Source organism: Egretta garzetta, unplaced genomic scaffold (assembly GCF_000687185.1).
Source record: "Egretta garzetta isolate BGI_Z169 unplaced genomic scaffold, ASM68718v1 scaffold523, whole genome shotgun sequence".
In the NCBI taxonomy this organism is placed as follows: domain Eukaryota; kingdom Metazoa; phylum Chordata; class Aves; order Pelecaniformes; family Ardeidae; genus Egretta; species Egretta garzetta.
In genome coordinates, this window is record NW_009259177.1 from 297,779 (window position 1) to 318,625 (window position 20,847).

General features: G+C 34.7%; 1 protein-coding gene across 3 annotated transcripts in view; it reads right to left on the reverse strand.

Annotated features, from left to right (window-relative positions):
- Positions 1 to 2,548: 2,548 nt before the first annotated feature.
- Positions 2,549 to 20,847, reverse strand: part of KIF18A (kinesin family member 18A) — a 53,536-nt gene continuing 35,237 nt past the window's right edge. For 2 of the 3 annotated variants that reach the window (XM_035891186.1, XM_009635575.2), the window contains 4 exons: positions 7,986 to 8,469; positions 7,353 to 7,457; positions 4,656 to 4,765; positions 2,549 to 2,856 (listed from right to left, as the gene is read on the reverse strand). In XM_035891186.1, coding sequence (XP_035747079.1) covers positions 2,708 to 2,856; positions 4,656 to 4,765; positions 7,353 to 7,457; positions 7,986 to 8,469 — 848 coding nt within the window. In that variant the 3' untranslated portion in view covers positions 2,549 to 2,707. The remainder of the gene's footprint in view (positions 2,857 to 4,655; positions 4,766 to 7,352; positions 7,458 to 7,985; positions 8,470 to 20,847) is intronic. The other variant, XM_035891187.1, reaches the window with a different exon arrangement.

Genomic DNA, 20,847 nt, shown 5'->3' on the forward strand with positions numbered 1-20,847 from the left:
GCCAACAGGTAACAGGCAATGTAGATTGGCAAGAAAACGAAATTAGTTATATTCTACCTCCTCTGCTTCTCAAATACTCCTTGCTTTCTACCTAAGAAACTGGCAACCTGACAGAGAACTTATTAGGCACTGAAAAGTTCTGTACCAGCACAGTGTGTGGAATGTGCTCTGAAGCACCTTTTGCTTAAGAAGTCTACATATGTTTATAGTATATAACAACAAAGAAGTGCAATTAATAGAGAGAATATTTATCAACAGCAACCTGAAATATGAAAATCCTGCTTTAATCTGTTATTATTTGTGGAAACATTTCATTTACGCTGGTTATAAATGGTAAATACATACCTAGCTAATAAACTTGTAATCAACATATCTGGTTAGCAGATAGGAATGGGAGTGCCATCTCATCTCCGTGTGCTCATTTTCTCAACTTTTTTTTTTTTTAATAAGCCCCTGGAAGTATTGCAAGTCAATTGAATTAATTCTACTCAGGGGTATGCAAAACATTAAGAAAATAAGAGATCTCATCAGTTCTATGTTTTGACTGAGTATCAAAATGTTGCACGCACAAGCTCGTCTAAAAAACTTTCAAAACTGCTAGGAACATTCATGTTTAAGTCTTGCATGCCACAAGAACAATGCACGTTACAACTATATTTATAAGCAAAGTTCAACTTGCCTCTTGCAGATGTGAAGCAGTATGAACAAAAGCTCCCTGTGCACATTTTATATTAAACACTAAGAATTTGAAAGAAAACCCATATATCAAAAATGTATGGTGTCTACAATTTTAGCTGTACCAGGTGTGAAAATCATAAGTTAAAATTAATTCCAAAATCTTATTTTTCATCATAACAGAGAAATAGTAAAACCACACCCTCTACCCCTCCTACTGAAATTACTTACATCACCTGGCTGAGATGTGGTCAAGTCCCATAATCTCTATTTTAGGCTTTTCAGATGTTTGGAACCTTGTTCACCAAAGCCTTTTCTACAGCCAATATTTTCTCTTTCCTCATTATGTTATCAGCATGACCCCATGCTCACGACAACTGTATCACTTATACTCCCTTTAGAATGCAAATAGTAGAATTCAATTTTTCCTTATTATTTTTAACTAGCAATGCCTATTTCTCAAGGAATCATTCCTTCCTCCAGATGAAGCCAGTCTCTGCAATATTGTCTGCTCCTCCCACAAATGGTCCTAAAAGCTGATACAGGGAGTTACCAATTCCTTCTTCAGAAGCCTTCTGAAAAACGCCCCTCCAGTGTGTCAAGAATAAACATGTCAACATTTGATGGCTAGGGGGAGATATAACAGGGAAGGAGATTTATATTTGTTTGTCTAAATATCAAAGGCTATAGGGAACAAAAATAAAAGTATAAAACTACAAAAATTTAGAGTAGTGAAACAATTTTATGGACAAATTTGATGAAAGCTATTAGAACATGGAGTCCACTTCTCTGCTATCACAGGAAGCTTGCAATAGAACAATAACAACAATAACCTGTAAAGCTCTTTTGAGCCCATTACTACTGCTGAAAGTCAGAACATTCTTCTGCTGCATACTTCATGCTACTTAACTGACTGGATTGCAAGCTCCTTGCTTCAGACACCACTGGAACTAGTTAACGTACCTCCTCCTCTAGTTCTCCTTCGTTTGGGCAAATTCATGTGCACTCTTACATTACAGACCAAACACACTAGAATGATGTCCCTAGGGTTGACAGGCTGTCAAGGCTACAATATACCTATATATATTCATCATTTGTCAGAAGATCAAAGATGGATGACATGTACTGAAAACAATACTTGTAAAAAATAATTCAGACATTTTTCATAACAGAATGAAGAAGCAAAAAAGTAATTTTTCTCTAGCAGTTCAATTCACATTATATTGCTCTTATTAAAACTAAAAATTTATTCCAAGTAATTAACATAATTATATTTACAACTGAATTAAAAAGCTCAAAAACAAAACAGGGATATCTACAACCAAGTAACAGACTGAAAATAGAAAGGCTAAAAAAAATACAGATATAATACTTCATTAAAAACACTTTTTGTAAATATTTCTCTGTCTCCTGGTACTACATTGGCACTATCTATCCATGATAACATATCTAAGAATAAACTGGCATCCTAATGCTAAGCATGAACACATTTTACTATTAACATCTGTTTGACTTGCTTCCAAATTGAAAACAATTCTAACATTAGGAAGTTTCAGTGAAAATAATTTAGCAGGTTAAAACAATTTTTCTAACTTTTCTATCACAAAATTCTCAATAGAAAATTAAGACTGACTGTAGGTAAGCAATTCAATGTAGCATCTAAAAATTAGAGCACCACTGATCTGTCTGAAGTATTAATATGTTAGTCATAAACACACGGAAATGCTCACAAAGATTACGGCAAAAGGTATACCATGCACTTCTCCATTCCCAAGTCCAAATGAAATTTCTTAGTCTTTTCTTAATATACAAAGACATTGGTAAGATTTAACAGGAGACAAAAAAAAAAACGAACTTATTTTATTTGAGAATTTAAAAAAATCCTTGTATTTCCAAAAAGTGGTTCTTTCTGAAATAGTGCATTACTGAGAGAGATATCTTTAACACAAATAATTCACAAGAGGAAAACAGAAGTCTCCCTGTTCTCATTTGCTATCTATCAGTCCTGCTCAAAACACGGATGAACTCAGAACTAAATCCTTTTTTTTTTCTTACAAACATGAAGTAACAGATTTTTTGATGTCCTTGATTTAACACCCAATGCTACGTTTCCTTCAGAAAGGCTTCTAACTAGGTTTCTTGGCCCATCCTGTTCTTGCTTCCATCTCCTTGTTTTAATTCCTAGTGAAGAGAGAAATGGTATTACAAATAGGAGACATTCATTCAATAAACATAAGCAAAATTTGCCGTACCTGGATCTCCTTTTCAGAGCATGTCTAAGAATTTTTACACATATTTCTCATCCTTATTAAAAGACTAGTTTTGATAGGCAAAAATGTAATCACTCTCGGCTCAGTAATCCAGTGTGCTAACTGCCTAGGAAGTCCAATGATTAGACCCTCAACTGACATGAGATGCTATTAAAAAGGCACAGCAGTCTATTTAAAAAAATAGAAACACAAAAATTTTATTAATCATTATTATTATAGACCAGTATTGAAAAATGAGCACTATATCATTAGAGATAATATTGCCTATTTAATCCAAAAGCAGCTCTTCCTCTTAAGGATTTGGTCATATTTCATTCTTCCATAATGCCTGCTTTTAAAAATAAAATGTCTTTTATGCTCAGTTAAACTTTGAAGAATTAAAACACTATTCTCTGTTTCAGAATGTGGTGCTTCATTACGTAGTTCCTTAATAACAACAGAGAAATGATTGATTTTGGCAGCTTCTTAATCCAGTCTTTAGTAGGAGAAATTGATGCTGATTAACTGCGTATGCACTCTGCCAAATAAATAACTATTGGTTAGGCAATGTTTACCCTCAGATTTACACTTTTCAGATAGTTTATTGCAATAGAACCTCAACATTTGTCATGAATGGAGAATAATACATATTCATATGTACTTGCTCCCTCACATCAGTTCTTACATAAAAACATATATGTCCTGTAGAACTGGTATATTGCCTATGCCACTGGGAAAAGCTACACAATTGACTATTTCCTAAGAAAAGCAGACTAAAACTGTAAACAATTTTTTATCTCCTCTCAACTTCCCAAGAAGTTGCACTAAGACAGACTGTTAACTGTATGTCTGAAGATAGAGAGGAAAAGGAGACAAGTGGGTAGAGATAGAAGGAAAATTTTAAGGATTTAGTGCACTAAAATCTACTGCAGGTGCCAAGCAACTTAGTGCCAAGCAACTTAGTGCCGTGCACTAGAGAAGGCAGAGGTTTTTGGAAAGTTGTGAACAAAATTTCACCCTTGTGCGCATCTACTAAAAAAAATATTTGTAAGTGATTTTGTTACAGCAAAGATTTATATACCTCAGAGAGAAGCCATTTAATTATAGCCACGTAATTGTAGCAGACATTCACAGAAAACTAACTGATAATATTATCAGCAATCTGTTAGAAGCAAAGTAATTCCTAAATACTGCTTTAAAGGAATTTTTCCTCAGCTATTTGTGTTGGCCCCAAATAGCCCCACAGTTTAAGTAATAAATCTTTGAAAAAAATTATATCTGTAAAAACAAATCAGTGCAGTGTTGTAAAATAAAGCAAGCAGTTAAAAGCAGGTATGGAAGTGATTAGAGGATTTTATTTCTTGATAAACCACACTTGGCAAAGATAAAAATGGTAATACAGTTCACTATATTTCTCAACAGGTATACAAACAGTTTTTGCTGGAAGACCTGAACTCTTGGGAAAAGGTTTTCCCAACAAGCCAGTAGTAATATTGAGTTTTGACTAGATACTGTCTAGATAACTGGTTAGACATTCAGATTTTTTTTAAGGTTCTTTTTTTTTTTTTTTTAAATGAATGGATATACTATTCAAACCAATGGCTTAGGGTACTGACCACAGCAACACATGCTGTTAAAGTGACAAAACCATGAGTATCAACCTTAGCTTTGGACCTCCTGTACACACACAGTTACCAGGGCAGTGTTATACGTTCAAGTTTTGACACTTACCTGCCATTTTGGGTACTCGCAAAGCTTTATGGCTTAACACGATGTCTGATCGAATACGTTTTGCAGAAACAGGGTCTTGCAGGCTGCCTAACCCAGTGTTTGATGTAGAACTAGAAAAATAGCCAGGGAAGAATTGGCTTTCAGTAAAGTGATTAAGCTACATTACGGTAGTTTAGGTCTTGCAATCTAGAAACACATTAAATGATATTATCTAGTATTGGTGGCTCGTAACAGAATGCAAAAAATAAACAAGTTAGCTTATGATGTATATATGGATATCATTCCCCTTTTTCCTTTTCAAATTTTACAAGAATGTTTCAGTTGTGAAAATAAGAACTGATGTTGCCACTTAAGGTTAAAATGCAGACCAATATGCCACAGGTTTTTTTTGAAACCACAGAAACCAGTTTGATGGTCACTGCACACAAATTATACTAAGAAATTATCTTAATGCATGTATGAAATCCTTGAAACGGCCAAGCTGTGTTTATTGAACAAATCACATTTTTTTATTGCTATAATAAATTTTCTACAGCCTCCAACACAGTTGGAGGGGGCGGCTTCACAGCAGACAATACTTTTTAGCTAAGCTGCAAGAAAACTGTTACAGCCTCAAATTCATTAAGACAAAACCTCTATATTTTATAGCCTTTTATGTGACGGACTTAAGATCTACAGTGAAGATTATAAACCTATCTGTGATCTCACCCTTTTATGCTTGCCTCCCTAACATTCCTGGTTCCACTCTGTAAGACAGCCTCATAAACAAGCTCATTCTATTGATGTCCAAGTTTCTATGCTTTTCCCATTCCTCTAATGATATTGTATTATTCGCACTTTATAACCCCCTAACTCTCACTGGTTTTCTTAATAATTTTCTGCCTAAATGAAAATATATAGCAAGCAGTAAAGACTAAGACCTGCCTTGTGTCAGTCCTAAGATCTAGTCATGTGTGCTTCTTGGGAGAGAACTTATGCCAGTAAGAATGTAATGCTATTTAGTAAAAGCAGCCTCTGTATTATGACTGACCTGTCTCTTATCCCTTGTCCTAGCAATACGACTGTTTCAAATTATAATGTAGAGAGAATAAAAATATAAGTTTCAGACATACTAATGTTAGTAGGAGATGACTGACTGAACTACTTCAAACAGGGAAAGCATGGGAGAGAAAAGGGGGAAAAAAGTGAAGGAGAGCAAGGAAAGGAGGCCCTGTCTGAGAAGACAGAGCATATTCCTTTCCTCCTTCACAAATAAGCAGCTTTCATTCCTTCTCTTCATCATCAACTGCTAGACAAAGCCATAAAGAATTTTAGTTTACAGACAGTTTACAATCTGAGGCAGAAGAAATAATACCCAGAGGAATAAAATTTGTTGTGTTTTCCTGTAGTGTTATTCTGACTTGGAAACTGGGAAATAGATATTTGAGGCATAGAAGGAATGAGATGAAATAGCAGAAGGAGCTAGTCTTATAGGAAGAGGTAAGCATGTATAAGTTGGGAAATCATTACACAGTTACATAAAAAAAGTACTCCTAAAGTCTACCTTAGAACATTTACCTTAAGGTAAGATAAATTGGGCTCCAAAAGTTCCCATCTCCCAACTCCCCCTAAATAGAATCTAGAAAACTAGCTCAGTTTCAGAGAGCAGGTGATTTATTTTGCTAAATTCATAATCAACTGTTTGAAAAACTGAAAATGCAAGATGCACCTCTTAGCACAAGAGTTTACAAAAAGAACTAGAGAAAGAGTTTAGAACAATAATAACAATAAGAACAGGAGCATGAAATTGGTAAATCTGATCTTCTAGGAAGATTTTTCTATCTTGAACATGCTAATAAATCAAGAAAGTGCTTAAAGTTTCTTCCTGTCTGTAAAACTTGTTCCAACAGTCTTGAAACAGTCTTTAGAAGACCTAGGAGGTGGCAGCTCCACTTACGGTGTAGCAGCAGGTGACTCATAATATGGTTTAAAAAAAGGTTGTATCAAATTTTCCTTTTGGAAAAAGAAAAAATAAAGGAAAAAAAGAGCTGTTTCATCAGTACTTATTTGACAGCTAATCCTTAACTACATTAACAAAAACAAATAAACGGAAAATTACAATTGCACTTAGCATCTATTCAGTTTCAGCTTTCCTGCTGCTCCTCCTAACAAGCCTCTTTCAGGATCATAAAACAGAAGGGACAAAATGGGAGCTCTTCCCAGAGCAGACCACAAAAATGAAGTCATAATAACAGAGACTAGAAATTAATTATCAGAAAAACAAAGGGACTGGCCACATAAGTATTGTTAAGCATTTTCTTCACTTTCTATTTTGGTGTGTTCCAGCAAAGGCATAGCATTTTCAAACAAATTAGATTTTTAATTGATGATGGAATTTCTCTTTTCAGAATTATGTGTCATCTTTCTATTTTGAGTAGAAAGCAGACACGGAAGACACTATATTAGTTTCCACTTGTTCTATTAAAACAACAGGAGTTCCTAAACCAGGAGTAAAAAAAGATTCTACTTAACTTGCCAGGAGAAAAGGTAATAATTGAATTGTCAAACATATTTGCGTCAGAACATCTCATATGTAAGTCCAGATGATTTGTATAGTAAGTTTTCAGGTTTGAAATACAATACCGAAACTGAAGCGAGAACCTAAGAAATGAATACAAACTCATTCATATAGAATCAGAAGAGGTAGTTTAATCTCACCTTAGTACCTTTCTTTTTCTCTCAGCAGCAGAAGTCATTGCCATATATGAAGGCTTCTCAAGTACTGAAATAGGATTGTTGCTTTTTAATGAAGAGAGACCAAGTCTGAAATCAAAGAATTATATTTTTGTAAAATCCATTCTGCGTAGAAGTCAAATGAATTTGTTCATAACTGTAAATAAATATACGTTAAGTTGAAAAACAATACTGGACATTCATTTCAATAATTTTACTTCAGGCAGCTTCACAGAACTTCACACATACATGGCAGCTTTAACAACGGCATCTCTCAGCATCAAAGAGGTTAAGGTATCCATTTTACAGACAAGTAAGGCTTTTAAAGAAAGTAACTGGCCTGAAGCATCACAAACAATTGCATATGTGCTGTATTTTCTTTTCATTACATATCTTGTATAAAACAGGATAAGGTTTCAACTTCATCTATTATCACTAACATACCATTGATTTCAAATAATGGCAGAATTGAATCTCATGCTGAATAAAATTGAGGGTTTCATTTTCAAAATGTTGAGTTTACAAATAAAACTGACATCAATAGAAAAACCCCACTCTGAAGATAAACAGGATTAAAGCGTTTGGGTAATATTCCTTGCCCATACAAATGGAAAATACCTTTGCAGAATGCTATTCCTGCGTGGCTGCGACTGCTTCATGGATGAGTCAGTAGACATTTCAGTTGTTTCACCTGTCCCTTCATAGAGAGTTACTGTTGAGTCTATATCAGCTTCATCACACTCTGGGATTATGTCACATGTAGAGTCCATAATACATGCTTTTTTCACAAGCATATCTATGTTACATGCATTGGCTTCTTGAAGGCCTGCAAGGGGTAAAGCCTGCTTTACCACAGTCTGTGTACAGCAGCTTTGTACTGGCTTTCTGCAAAATTCTGGTGTATACACAATAGGATGGACCTCCTTGGTAAGAGAATCCTCCAGATGACGGAGACTGGAGTGCTTGGATGCAGCAGGACTTGGAGTTGTAACTGGAGAGTCCATTAGCTTCCGCCTAGTTCTTTTCTGTAATGGTACTGCATATTCTACTATTTGGTTTTTTTGTTTGTTTGTTTCTTGTGATGGTGTACCGAAAGTTGTACCTGTGCAACAGAGGCAACAAAACTGGTTAGCACATTTACTTATATTTAGTACTTAAATATTGTTTTTTTTCCTCCTACCTCCTGTTGAAATAAGTTTATTAGCAGAAATTATTACAAACGCTATTTATTACATTTACATATTAATTTGATAATATAACTGAAATTATTTCTATTGCAGCATTGTCCAGATGGTAGCATTTGTTCTGTGGCACTCAAAGTATTGTAAATATGCATAAGCTGATATAGTTAATCCCATAGATATTACAAGTAATCACAAGTAAGATACGACACAAAACAACAGGGAATGGCAGAGGAAGTGTATTTAAAATGATCACATTATCATGACACAACTATTAATTTAATTTAAGATGGTACTATCACAGAAATCTACAGCTGCCTCCTGATCACAGATATTTTTTCCCTAGCAAGTACCAGACAGTAGAATGAGAGAGACCGTTGTAAAAGGAAGGACACAGAATCACTTAGAGGGACAAAATTCTTTGACATGGAAAATGAGAAAGTAGTGTTTTCGAAAAGGGGAAAGCAACAAGTTAACTTGGATCCTGCCATCTTCTCTGGGGGAAAAAAGCTCTTTATTAAAAACCCCACCCTTAAAAATAACACAGCAAGCAATGCAGCAGTAATTGGCCACTCTCATTCATCCTGATTGATATTATTTTTCTTGAAGTTTCTTATTTTTATTTTCAAGTAGGCAGAAATAAAGGCAATCTCCAAAATGAGGGAGAAAAGGCCTTTCTTTTATTCAAGTATTCAGTAAAACCACAGACAGACCACTGTTCAGATGGCCAGTCCTGTAGTCACTCATCAAGTCAACAACTAGTAGCTTATAACAAAAAATTAAGGATTTTTTTCTTTTTAAACAAACCAAGAATAGTAGAGTCCTTTCAAAACCTCAAGTACTTCTGTAGTTAACTTTCATTGCAAATTTAAGAGATGAAGTAAAGGCTACTATCCTTTAAAACGTCTATGGATTGGCCCCACTTCAGCTCATAGCCACAGCATCATACTTCTTTCTGCATTGCCTACTCCATTCCTATGAGCAACTAAGCTGTAAAAAGAACTCATGCTTTTAATTCCTGAATAACTGTCAGCAGTTTAACTATGGCATACAAATAACAGCGTTAAATATTTATTTCTCCTACAGTTCCATTCCATTTTTGCATCAGATTAAGAAAGTCAGTTTGAACTCCTCAGTCTAAATGCTTCAGTTCTCTCGTGTGTGTTAACACTTATAGCATTTTAGCCATTCCATAAAATTCTTTGAAGAGGAGGAAAATTGATTAGAAATACGTATTGCATTTCCCCCCTCTCCCCCCCGACCCCCAAGTTAGATTTCTTACAAAATGCGAAGCTTGAACGATTGTAGTCTTTTCTTTGACTGGTTACCACTTCTCAACCCCCGTTTCATTTTGACCTCATCGCCCAGTTGCAATCCAGTTTGCCATGGGCAAGAAGCTCTAAGAATGACAATTCCCCAAGTATCCTCAGCAATCAGATGTCTTAGGAAAAAGGCCCGAAGAAAAGCCTCATTTCAGGAAAACCTTGAAAGGGTAAAAGGATAATCTCAGCACCAGTTTTTTGTATGCACTTTGGAAATAGATATACCACATGCCAGATTCCTCATGCACAGCAACACAAGATGATGCCCAATTAGAATATAGAAATTAGAGCTGTGAGGAGACAGGTAAGGATTGAAAGACTAACATGGGATCTAGACCTGTTCTGGGTCAGTGGAACAGGTAGTATCGAAGTGTGTACAAGTAGCAAGTAAATTAGATACTTATATATAGGCCACTAATCTATTCTGTGTTGCCAAAACTTAATTCAATAATGAAACTATTGAAAAAAACAACGAAAACATTTATTCCTTGCTCAAGGGCTCAGTTTCAGAAAGAACAATGTTTAAACTACTATGGTTCAACAAATGTGCAACATCTTAGCCAACAATGCATAAGCAATAAAAGCAGGTTAATTTAAGCTAAACTGCTTATGGGAAAAGATGCCTGGACAATTACATGAACAATTACAGTTCTATTATGCTCTTTTCAGCTCTGAAGAAACACAAACATGGGCAACTCAGGCCTGAGGGGACTACTTGACATGAAATAACTGAATTGTGAATTTGTGTATGTGTGTGTGCCTGTGTACAGTTCACTTTATATGGGTGAAGGATTTTTTTTTGCTAAAATGCAAAATACATTATTTTCTTATACCTCATTCATACCCAATTCATGGTCAGCATTCACCAGGTGAAGTCCAGTAGGTTGTTGAGACACAGCAGCTTGATTGTAATCTGAACATTAAGGTAATTCAGAATATTCTCCATGAACAATGAAACAGAAACAGTAAACCAGGGCCTGTGTGTTCCCCAAATAAATTTTTTACCATCACCAGAAATAATAACCGTACTTTGATGAAGACATTTTTCTCGAAGACTTGGTAGGATTTTGTTGGTAACAAGCAAACAAAAAAACCCCACCAACTTATTTATGAACCATTTTCAATATGTACTCTGTGACACTACCAACAATGCTATGCTTCCTTAATGTGCTTGCTCTTAAATTTTGGTTTCGTGAATACAATATTGTTCTTCCATAGAAAGACTAACATTTTTCTTTCAAAAAAAATATTTTCTAATCATCACAACCAAAAATTGAGGCCAAAATTTTCTTTTAAATACTTTTTTGACAGCTTTGTTCTTAAACAGAAGAGTAAGCTTTACCGAAGGATTCCAATCTAATACGAAATAACTATCCATTAAACATTTCAGGAGAAATTTTAAAATATTCATTTATTAGGTTTTCCTCCTGCTTACATGCATCTGAAAGTGTGTGTTTTGGGAAAAATAATCGTTAGAAATCTATTTTTCTGTTGTTACATTAGGACAGGGAGGTTCCAGTTTCAGAAAGTTTGCTTACTGTAAGACACTGAGGTTTTGCTAATGTCCTAAAGTTACTAGGAAGGCAGTCTGATGGAGAAACATTTTAGTCAGAGTGCCAAGTTTTACAAGCTTCTCCAGGATTAAATACTGGAAGCATTTTTAAATTAACTGTAAATGCAAGCATTTAAACCATGAACTAGATAGGTAAGACACACAAAAGTATTGCCAACATAAATAATTTGTTGAATTTCATTGTAATGAACAGTATTTCATACTGTAATACAAGTACATTAATAAAGAGACAGTTGCAGCAATTCTATATAGGGCAAATACAAGCAGTTAGTAAAAACCCAGACCTATTTTTAAAATCTATTTATTTCTGGAATGAAACTCATTGTAAAATGAAGTTAAAACAAAACTAGCTTGTCTTGCCAGTTAAGTATTGGAAAGCATATAAAATATTCATGAAGTGTCCCTTCTCAAAGCTTTTCCTGAAAGCATTATGTTGATCCTAACACAGTAAACAATAAAGTAAACGAAAACAACACCACCAACATCATATTTAATTTGGTTTCACTAAACAACATAAACCAAATGTGATGTGACAAAAAACCCAAACTCAATACGCCAAATTCATGTTAGCTTGCTGTCATACAGTATAGATATAACTGTTTAGAGATATAAACATAGATACAGCAAGAAAAACATTTAAACCCACAAACTAAAGGAATGCCAGTGTTTTTATTTCTGTCTTAATAAGAAAGCCAGATACTGAAGGCAGTTGCTAATTTTTTGCAGGTGCTTTCAATAGCTGCCATTAGGAAGTTTAAACAAAATACATGCAAACAACAATAGCTGCTACAAAAACACTACTCCTATAGATTTCGGAGGACTTCAAATAGTCATGATATCAAAAGTGTTTCTCTTTTTTTGCGAGAACTTATTTTCAGGTACTTCAAAGGCTACTCTAATATTAAAAACATTGACATTCAGAGGCATACTCTAAGGTTTATATATATAAAAATTCTTATTGAAAGAGCAAATTTAGCACCACAAGCTGACACTGAAGTAATACGCCTCAAAGTGAAACACCATACCTTGTCTTTCCTAAATATTAAATTCATACTATTTTAGCATAGTTTTGTCTAAACAAGCACTGAATATTTTAGCAAACAATTTCAGAAAATGTGGTCACCTGTCACTGTGTGGCTTATATTGCAATGGGACAGCTAAAACTAGGGAGTTTAGTTCCCCTAAATCCTATTCAAGAAGGGAAAAAGAAAAAGCTCCAGAACAAAGGACTTAAATATTCTAGGTGGCAAATATGAACTTCCAGTATTAAAGCAAAACAGAAGAGACATTCATTTCCCAGCAGGTCATGCCTACTAAACCCAAACTAATTGTACAACAACTTTAGGCAGAATTTCTACCAGGATACTCAATTTTAACATGATATTGTTGAGTGCTTGTAAGCAGGATGTATGTATATGTTATATGTTTTGGCACATGCTTTGTCTCATTGCCTAAATATTCCAGAGTAAACAGAGAAAATTGAGACAACAGTACATTCCTAGCTAGGAACAACTGAGGTAATATAAAATACATTAATAAAATGTCACAGATGAGGTTATTAAGGAGTCAATTTATTTCTTTCAGTAGCAAACCGTAGATACCCCATTCATATCACATACCAATTTTAACAGTAAGAGCAATAATTACCTCCCACAGAACAATTATACTGTTGAACTCGTTGCAGCATGCTGCGACAAAGCTCGTAAGTATAAATGGATTACAAAAAACAGATTTGACAAACTTAGAAGATATCTACTGGCAATGGTTACATGCGATTGATTCAATGGGATTTCCCATGGCACTGGAATGGGAAACTGCAAGTCAGCTGACTCTATATTTATCCTGTTACCACCATCTGTCTAAGGGGCATGTTACTGGCAACTACTAAATACAGGGTACTGAAGACAACACAGTGGTGGACCAATTCGTATTTTCTTAAAAAACAAATCTAAACAGTTGCTTAATGGATGTCTAATGCTAATCATTAAGAGTTGTCATTAGTTTTCTATTCAAAGACAAACAACACGTTCCAACTCTGAATAAAATCTCCAACCTTGTTCCATAATAAGGCAGGAAAATGATAATGTTTATGGTTTATATTTCCTTCACTTTTTAAGGCCAGTTCAATCTTTTGCATCAGAATGATCATCAGGATTCAGCGACATTAAGTTTACTTTTTACTTCATACACAAAACCAGATCACTATATGCTTTACAGAAACATCCGCAATTAACGTGATGGGGTGGCTTAAAAATAAAAATTTAGAAGGTATATTTCCCTAGCTAGTGCTTTCAGCTACAAAGCTTCTCTTGAAAAATAAGCATTATTCCAAATATATTTTAGGGAATAGATCACATATTTGCTGATCTTTAATTTCAGGCTGATGATTATAAAATATAATTGTCAGAATTCTTTTTGATATTATTTTTCTTAAGTGACTTACATGGAAATTAAAAATAAAAGTCATCCTCTGCTGACCAATCACCCTCCATCAAACAGTGTGAGGTGGTTTTGGTCATTAGTTTGTTGTATTATCTGTCCCAAAAGACTACTCAGAAGAACTGATTTATCAGGAGAGAAACATAGCAATGTTAGATATTTACAGACCTGTGAGTTAATATGAAAAGCAGAAGGCAGTATTTGTGAAACATGAGTCACAGCAAAAGTGAGTAGAGTTCATGACAAGACAACTCTGATGAATTGGGTTAGTTCTGATTGACATTTGAGACAAAATAATGGCCAAGACTTTTCTTCTGGAAGTCATGTTAATACATGCATAAGGGGATTATTTCTGGAAACTGTGCTGAATTAAGTCTACCAGGTTGTTCTGCTAAAGTGAAATAAAATATTAATGTATTCATTTCAATAAACATTTCTGGGCTACCAATGATTGATCCAATTACAATACTAATCACGCATTTTGATTCTTATAACAACTGACTCATGGAATTCCAAATTGCTAATGAGGTCTAGTGAATGCATTTCAATTATTTAATATTCATGTGACCCAAAGGTATCACTGTGATGGCCAGTTTCACAACAATTTCGCAAACAACTGTGAACTGGAAAAGGCTAAAATCCAGGCTGCATTCTTGTGTGTCCCAGTGGTCAGGCATACTATTTTACACAGCATAAGGGGGGGGGCGAAGTCATATAGGACAGTGTGAGAAAGCTGCTCAATATAAAGCAAATCTTTCCTATATACAAAACACATGCTTTTCCTACTTTTAATCAAGTCTGTTACTACATACAACTACACCCCATTTTTTTCCTGCCACACAAAATAAAAATAAATTGACTTTACTTTCGGATGTTTGTGACAAGGGGAGGTAATGGATGCCCTTTTTTTTTTTCCTGTAAATCAATTCCATTCTCTGAATGGTAATGTACAGTAAGGCTTCTGGAAATGGGATGGCTGAAACAATGCCAACAACTTTCCCATTCACAGAAACACTTGCAAATACCAGTCATAGCTCTCCACCCATCAGTCCATATTCTATGAATACTGTATGGCTCTCCATTAACCAAAACCCAAGAATGGGGGCCTGAATATATTTTTAAAAGGATCTTACATTGTTTTCATAGCTTGTGCTTTACTTGATACAAATAGTTGAGTTGTTCATGAGGTTGCACATTTATGGTTTCATGAAGCATACATAAGCTTTATCTAATTTTTTTTTAAATATTTGTAAACAAAAATTACAGTGGAAAAGTCAGTATTTCCTCTAAAATAATTCTAATTTATACTTAATGTCTGAATAAATAGTTAGTAAGAATGGATGCTTAAAAATAGGAGTACACATTGATGAAACAGTTGAAAAAATATCTTCCCTATTTATATTGAGTAGAAAGTATGGTTAAGACACATTATGGAAACCCTACGTTAAGCCATCATAATGAAAGTGAGCAAGAGTAGAGATTCTGAAAACAATGTGTTTTCAGTCATATTTTAAGAAACAAAAATTAATTACCAAGAAAAACAATATTTTAAAAAGTATAATGTGAATACACTCAGTCAAATAAATTGTTTTATAAATATTTTAAATTATTTTTACTTGAACAACTAGAAATGAAAAGAGTTCAAATGTTTAATTTTAAAGGAAATTTGAGGGGATTTCATTTTATTTTAGAAATCCTCAAGTGGTGGTGGAATAAAAGCCTCATCAAATAAGTGCAATCAGAAATTTAAGATTCAGATACTCTCTTAAGTTCTTTACAAAATACTCCTTGAATCATTCCATAGAGTGTGCTAGCATGTACTGCAAAACAATTGTTAGATCAAATTATTCGTCGTACATAGCTGTATTAATGTGGCACTGCCTAGACAAACCAGAAAAGCAAGGAGCATTAGCTTATGACAAATTGTGAATTTTCTGAGAGCCATTTCTGGTACTCATGGTAGCGCTACAGTAGATACAGATGACTAAGCAATATTACTTGGCTGGAGGTTGCTGATTAGCACAGTAAGCTAGTAATGTACATCTCTGACTCTCAGAGCAAGACCTTTTACAGAAGGTGTTTAAGGGTTTCAAAGGTTAAAGGAAAAACAAGGTAGAAAGAGGGCTGTTCCTGTAGCAAAGTGCTATGTGTGCTTTGGCAAAGCTTATGAGCTTTAATTAGCTTTCTCTGAAAATCAGAGTTTTTAAGCACAAGAATTGGTTATCTTGATAACTTGACCACAGAAACAGATGCTGAATGAATGGCCAAAGACTATCTTAATCTTTCCCTCTCTCACTATGACTTTACATTATTTAATACAAAGGAGACCCTTTCCAAGTAAGCAACCTTCATTAGAAACAAAGAGCGAAAGTCAGATTAAATTCTTTGGTATTTTGAAACTCCTGAGATAACAAAGGATCCTACAATAAGGTAATCAAACCCACTTCATACAATAAACTGAGCACATTTGTAATATATTTTTCGAAACTTATTTTGTAAGAAACTTCCAGCCAAACCTCAAATAAAAATCCACACCTTTTCACCTTTGCTGTCATTCTCCCTTTACTCTTTTTATATGTTCTTTCCATGTCAGTTACTAGTAGTTTGACTTCTTCCTTCAGGATCAGATAGTGGAATGTAGTTGATTCCAAAGAAACCATGAGAAGTTAAGGCCCTGCTTTCACAGCTTTTTCTATTCTACAAAAATGATTCAGCTGCTTCAGCCTTCTGGGGACAGTGCTTATAACCAGAGAAGTTATTTTTATGACTTAAAGCGAAAACACTCAATAATAATTCATTTCCATTTGAACAGTGTCACGCCTCCCTCTAAAAGGACTGCCAGCAAAAGCTTATAGTGTCATTAAAAAAAAATTCTGCAATGATTATAGAGCCTCACGTTTTATGATGAAGATTTCAGCAGTTTCCTTTAAGTACAGGTGTTTTTCTGCATCATTACCATTTTAAACACATAGTGACTGCACAGTAACTTGTAGTTTGTTAATGAATTTAAAATTTCCAAATATGGATAATACATGGATACTGCATACATACTTAAAAACTTTTGAGTTCAACAAAAGATATGTAATTATTAATTTCATACGCTTACACTAAAAAGGAATTTATATTTTCCTCATAAATCTTACTCTTTTTTACGTAAGTAGCATCTCAATTTTGCAGAGGGATTTTATCTCAAAAAAATTCTTTGAAATGTGTTAACATAGGTTCAAAAGCAATACATCACATTTGTTACCAGCATACCTAGTACTCTTCTTCCTCTTAGATGCTCTAGGCTTACGTTTCATATGAAAGAAACACTACATTGCCACCAATTAACTTTTCTATCCTCTCCCCCAGATTATTTAGAAAAAGACACTTCCGAGACATTAACAGACACAACATATATTTGTGTTAAACGGGCGATTTAAAAATATTACTGCTCTCAACTTATAACATGGAAAATAAGAATCAAATCACAGGAAATGAATTGCATTGCTCTTTCCTACTGACAAGTTTAAGTCCATGCAATTATGTTATGTGTGAAATATGGATTTTTATATAAGGAATAATGACCACTGTGTAGCACATGACTAATTTTTTTTTTTTTATCTTGGTGCAAAACACTATTTCCTTCTCAACATCTTGAAAAAATGATAAATAATAAAATATCAATGCGCCAAAGGTGTGAGGAGATCTGTATAAATCTTCCTTTTTATTTGTTCACCAAGTTCTTAGGTCAGCTCTTGCTAACATTTGCCAAGCATACTTCTGAGATGACTTTAGGGAGAAGGAATTGGATTCTTGAATAATTTATTTCATCTTTAAAGGAAAAAAGAAATTACTACATCCTTCCTATTTCTCATTGGGATGTAGCCCTTGCACTACTTCACATTTTCCCATGCTAATGTATTTTTTCTGATTTATGTTTTTTCTTAATAGTTTGTTATATACATTCTGCACAAGAGAAATGGATTTCCATAACATAACAACAGCTAATAGTTCAATATATTTAAATGTGAATTTAACCAAACAATTGAAGAAGAGCTATTTCATTGCAGTTATTTTGCATTCAATAGAAAAACATTTAAAGCACTGGTAAGTGGATTACTTTTTTCTACTGCACCTCCCAAGATGTATGGAAATGACTGTGTCAACACCAGCAGCATTTTAAGTAAGGAGACATTAATATTAAAATGTTACTGTAAAAATATAGTTTGAAAAGAGGGTTTTTTTTCTGAGCAGAGCTGCTATTGTGCATGTTTACTTGCTTATCTCAATGTTTTATAATTAAATAATTGAATGTCCAATTAATAATTTTTAAAGCTTTATTTTAACTTCTTCCAGTATGCAAAAAGCCAATTCTCAATTCAATTCCAACTCAAATTCAAATGTCTAATGACAAGTTCTCAGTACTTTAGTACCTAGTCGCAGTATGTCTTATTCTGTACAATGACATATGTTTAGAAGTTTTTGTACAGCAATGGCAAACTAAAAGCTGTTGAAGAAAAGTTATTTTATATTAGCTCACCAACTTAAGCTGCCGATGAGAGAGGTGGAAAAAAAATTCTGGCAACATCTCCTAGAAGTGTCAACAAGTTTATGTAACTAGTCAAAAACAAATGGAAAGAGCACACAATCAGATCAAGAGCATAAAGAAATTGAGAAGTGTCTTGCTGGAAATTATGATAACCTTTCCTGTAAAGGTTTCAAAACGTGGAGGACAGTTGTTTCTACCATGTTTCTGCTGCATCTAATAAGAGGGGGAAAGGAGTCAGACTAAGATGTCCTATTTCCTTTTCCAAAGAATAACAAGTAAAGAAAAATAGAAATACCACAAAAGATTTCTATACGCATCTTCAGGCAAAGACGCCATTTACAGATGAAAGAAGTCCATCTTAACTGAAAATTATGGTGTCCATTTACTTAGGTGAATATACAGTTCAACAACATTTAGAACAAGAAAATAATTGGAAAACCTCTATACAAGACTTTCACAACAACCCCTCAAATTATGTCTACTGATTTTAATGGAGTGAAGTGTTTATGCCTTTGAAGTTCACGTGCAATTTACTCATTAGTTATTCTAGTGTTAATTTCAGTAAGAACAGATCTGGCCTCTTACAACACAGGACCTCAAGAAAGGTGGAACAGAAGCAGTTCAATCAGGAATTCTGATGAATCTTACCAGTGTCAGGAATTAAAATCCACAACAATAACCCACATAACAAGACAGAATCAATATTTAGTTAGAAAGTGTATTACACAGTTTACTGGATCTGTATTTGGGTACATCTCCCTACCTATTCTGCCAGAAAAAAAAGTCCCTCTAAAAGGTAAAAAGTATATAAAAAAATACGCCTATGATACAAAATAAATACCACCTAGGAGCATGGCTTCATGTGTCTTACACATATGCAATACTGATCTCCAAGTGAAAACCCCATTGCACATGAGTCTTGAATTCTTAATATTTCTTTCCTTCTTCAGTCAGACTTACACTTCCACAAATCCAATCTTAACATGTCGTAAAAGCCAGTTTTTAGGTGTTTGGGTTTTTTAAGCTAATAAAAAAATTACAAATTTCAGGCAGATAACCACAGTCTAAATTATAAATGAAAATATAGGCATAAATATACACACACAAAACATGATTCAAAATAAGAATGGGGTGATGTTTTTAATCAAAACTGCTAGCATTTAAGATTCCCGTGTTCTAGGACTGAAATAAAATCTTACAGTATTTGAAATCTCAGGTGGCTTACGACAGGAAACAGCCCCCACCTCCAAACCTTTCACTAATCTGCTTTGCCTTGACAGAATAAACGGACTAGAAAAAGCAGTTTTAAAAACTGTATTTTTCTTTTTGTTTAAAAATAGAGATAAACCAAGAAAGAAAACCACTACCTTTTATTTTAATGCCTTTCATAAAGCTTTGCAGATTATATATCTGTTATGATCTTGATACCTTAAGGGTCAAAAGACCCCAGATGTAAAATGGCTTACATGCATAAAATGTAGGCCTTATTGTCTAGCTTGCTGTTGCTTTGCTAAAGTCAGTAGTGTCTAGCTTGGATGTTTTGGTTTTTTTTCCTTGAAGTCTGTAGTATAGTTACTTAGTGAATTTAGAACCCTATTCAAGGACGGGAAGAATCGGGAGGGGATGAAGCAAAAGGATAATAACAGCCCTGCCATGGTCGCCAGTTTTTGGCGACCCAGATGGGACACCGTTTGGTGTTCGACATACCCGCGGGATCATGGGCCCTCCAGCCAGCACTGAGGGATTCTCAGGGAGAACCTCTGATCCCCAGACCGAAGAATTCTAAGCAAGTCCCCTGGAAAGGTAATAAGGCATTCTTTCAAGGGTAACGGAGTTTCCTTTTGGGTAGCCTGCTTATAAAACGCGGCGAAAGCCTCGCAGGGTTGGGCTAGGTCCCAGGCAAGGTTAGGTTGGGATTTCTGGCAGGGGGTCAGAAATCCCAGAGGGAGCTTCAACAGGGGTTGGGGTCCCTCTGACTAGTGCCTGTGACAGTGCACGATCACACCCACTAGTCTCTTGGGAAGATGGGTATATTTCCAAGTAAGAAATCTGTCCCACAAAGAACACCATTGGGATGTATTTTGAGACACTGGAAAGATCTGGGAGATGATCCTCTGATTCAGAAACAATTAATTGAATATTGCAATCATTGGTGGCCAATGTATAGATTAGAAAGTGTGGTGAGAACTCGAGAGTGTTGTTCTACTTGTGATATTGGTGAAAATTGCGCTTGAGTTTCATGATGAGGAGATTTGCTGACCACGATGGACCTGCTAATGACTGGTATATAAGAAGCAGGAGAAGGGTAAGCAGCCCCCCCCTTGCAATTGCGCTTGGGTGTCATATTTGCAGGTGCTGGATGGATGTTAACTGGAGTGATAATTGTACAATTTGAACGCCAGGGAATTCTATGTTAAAAGTCTATTATCTT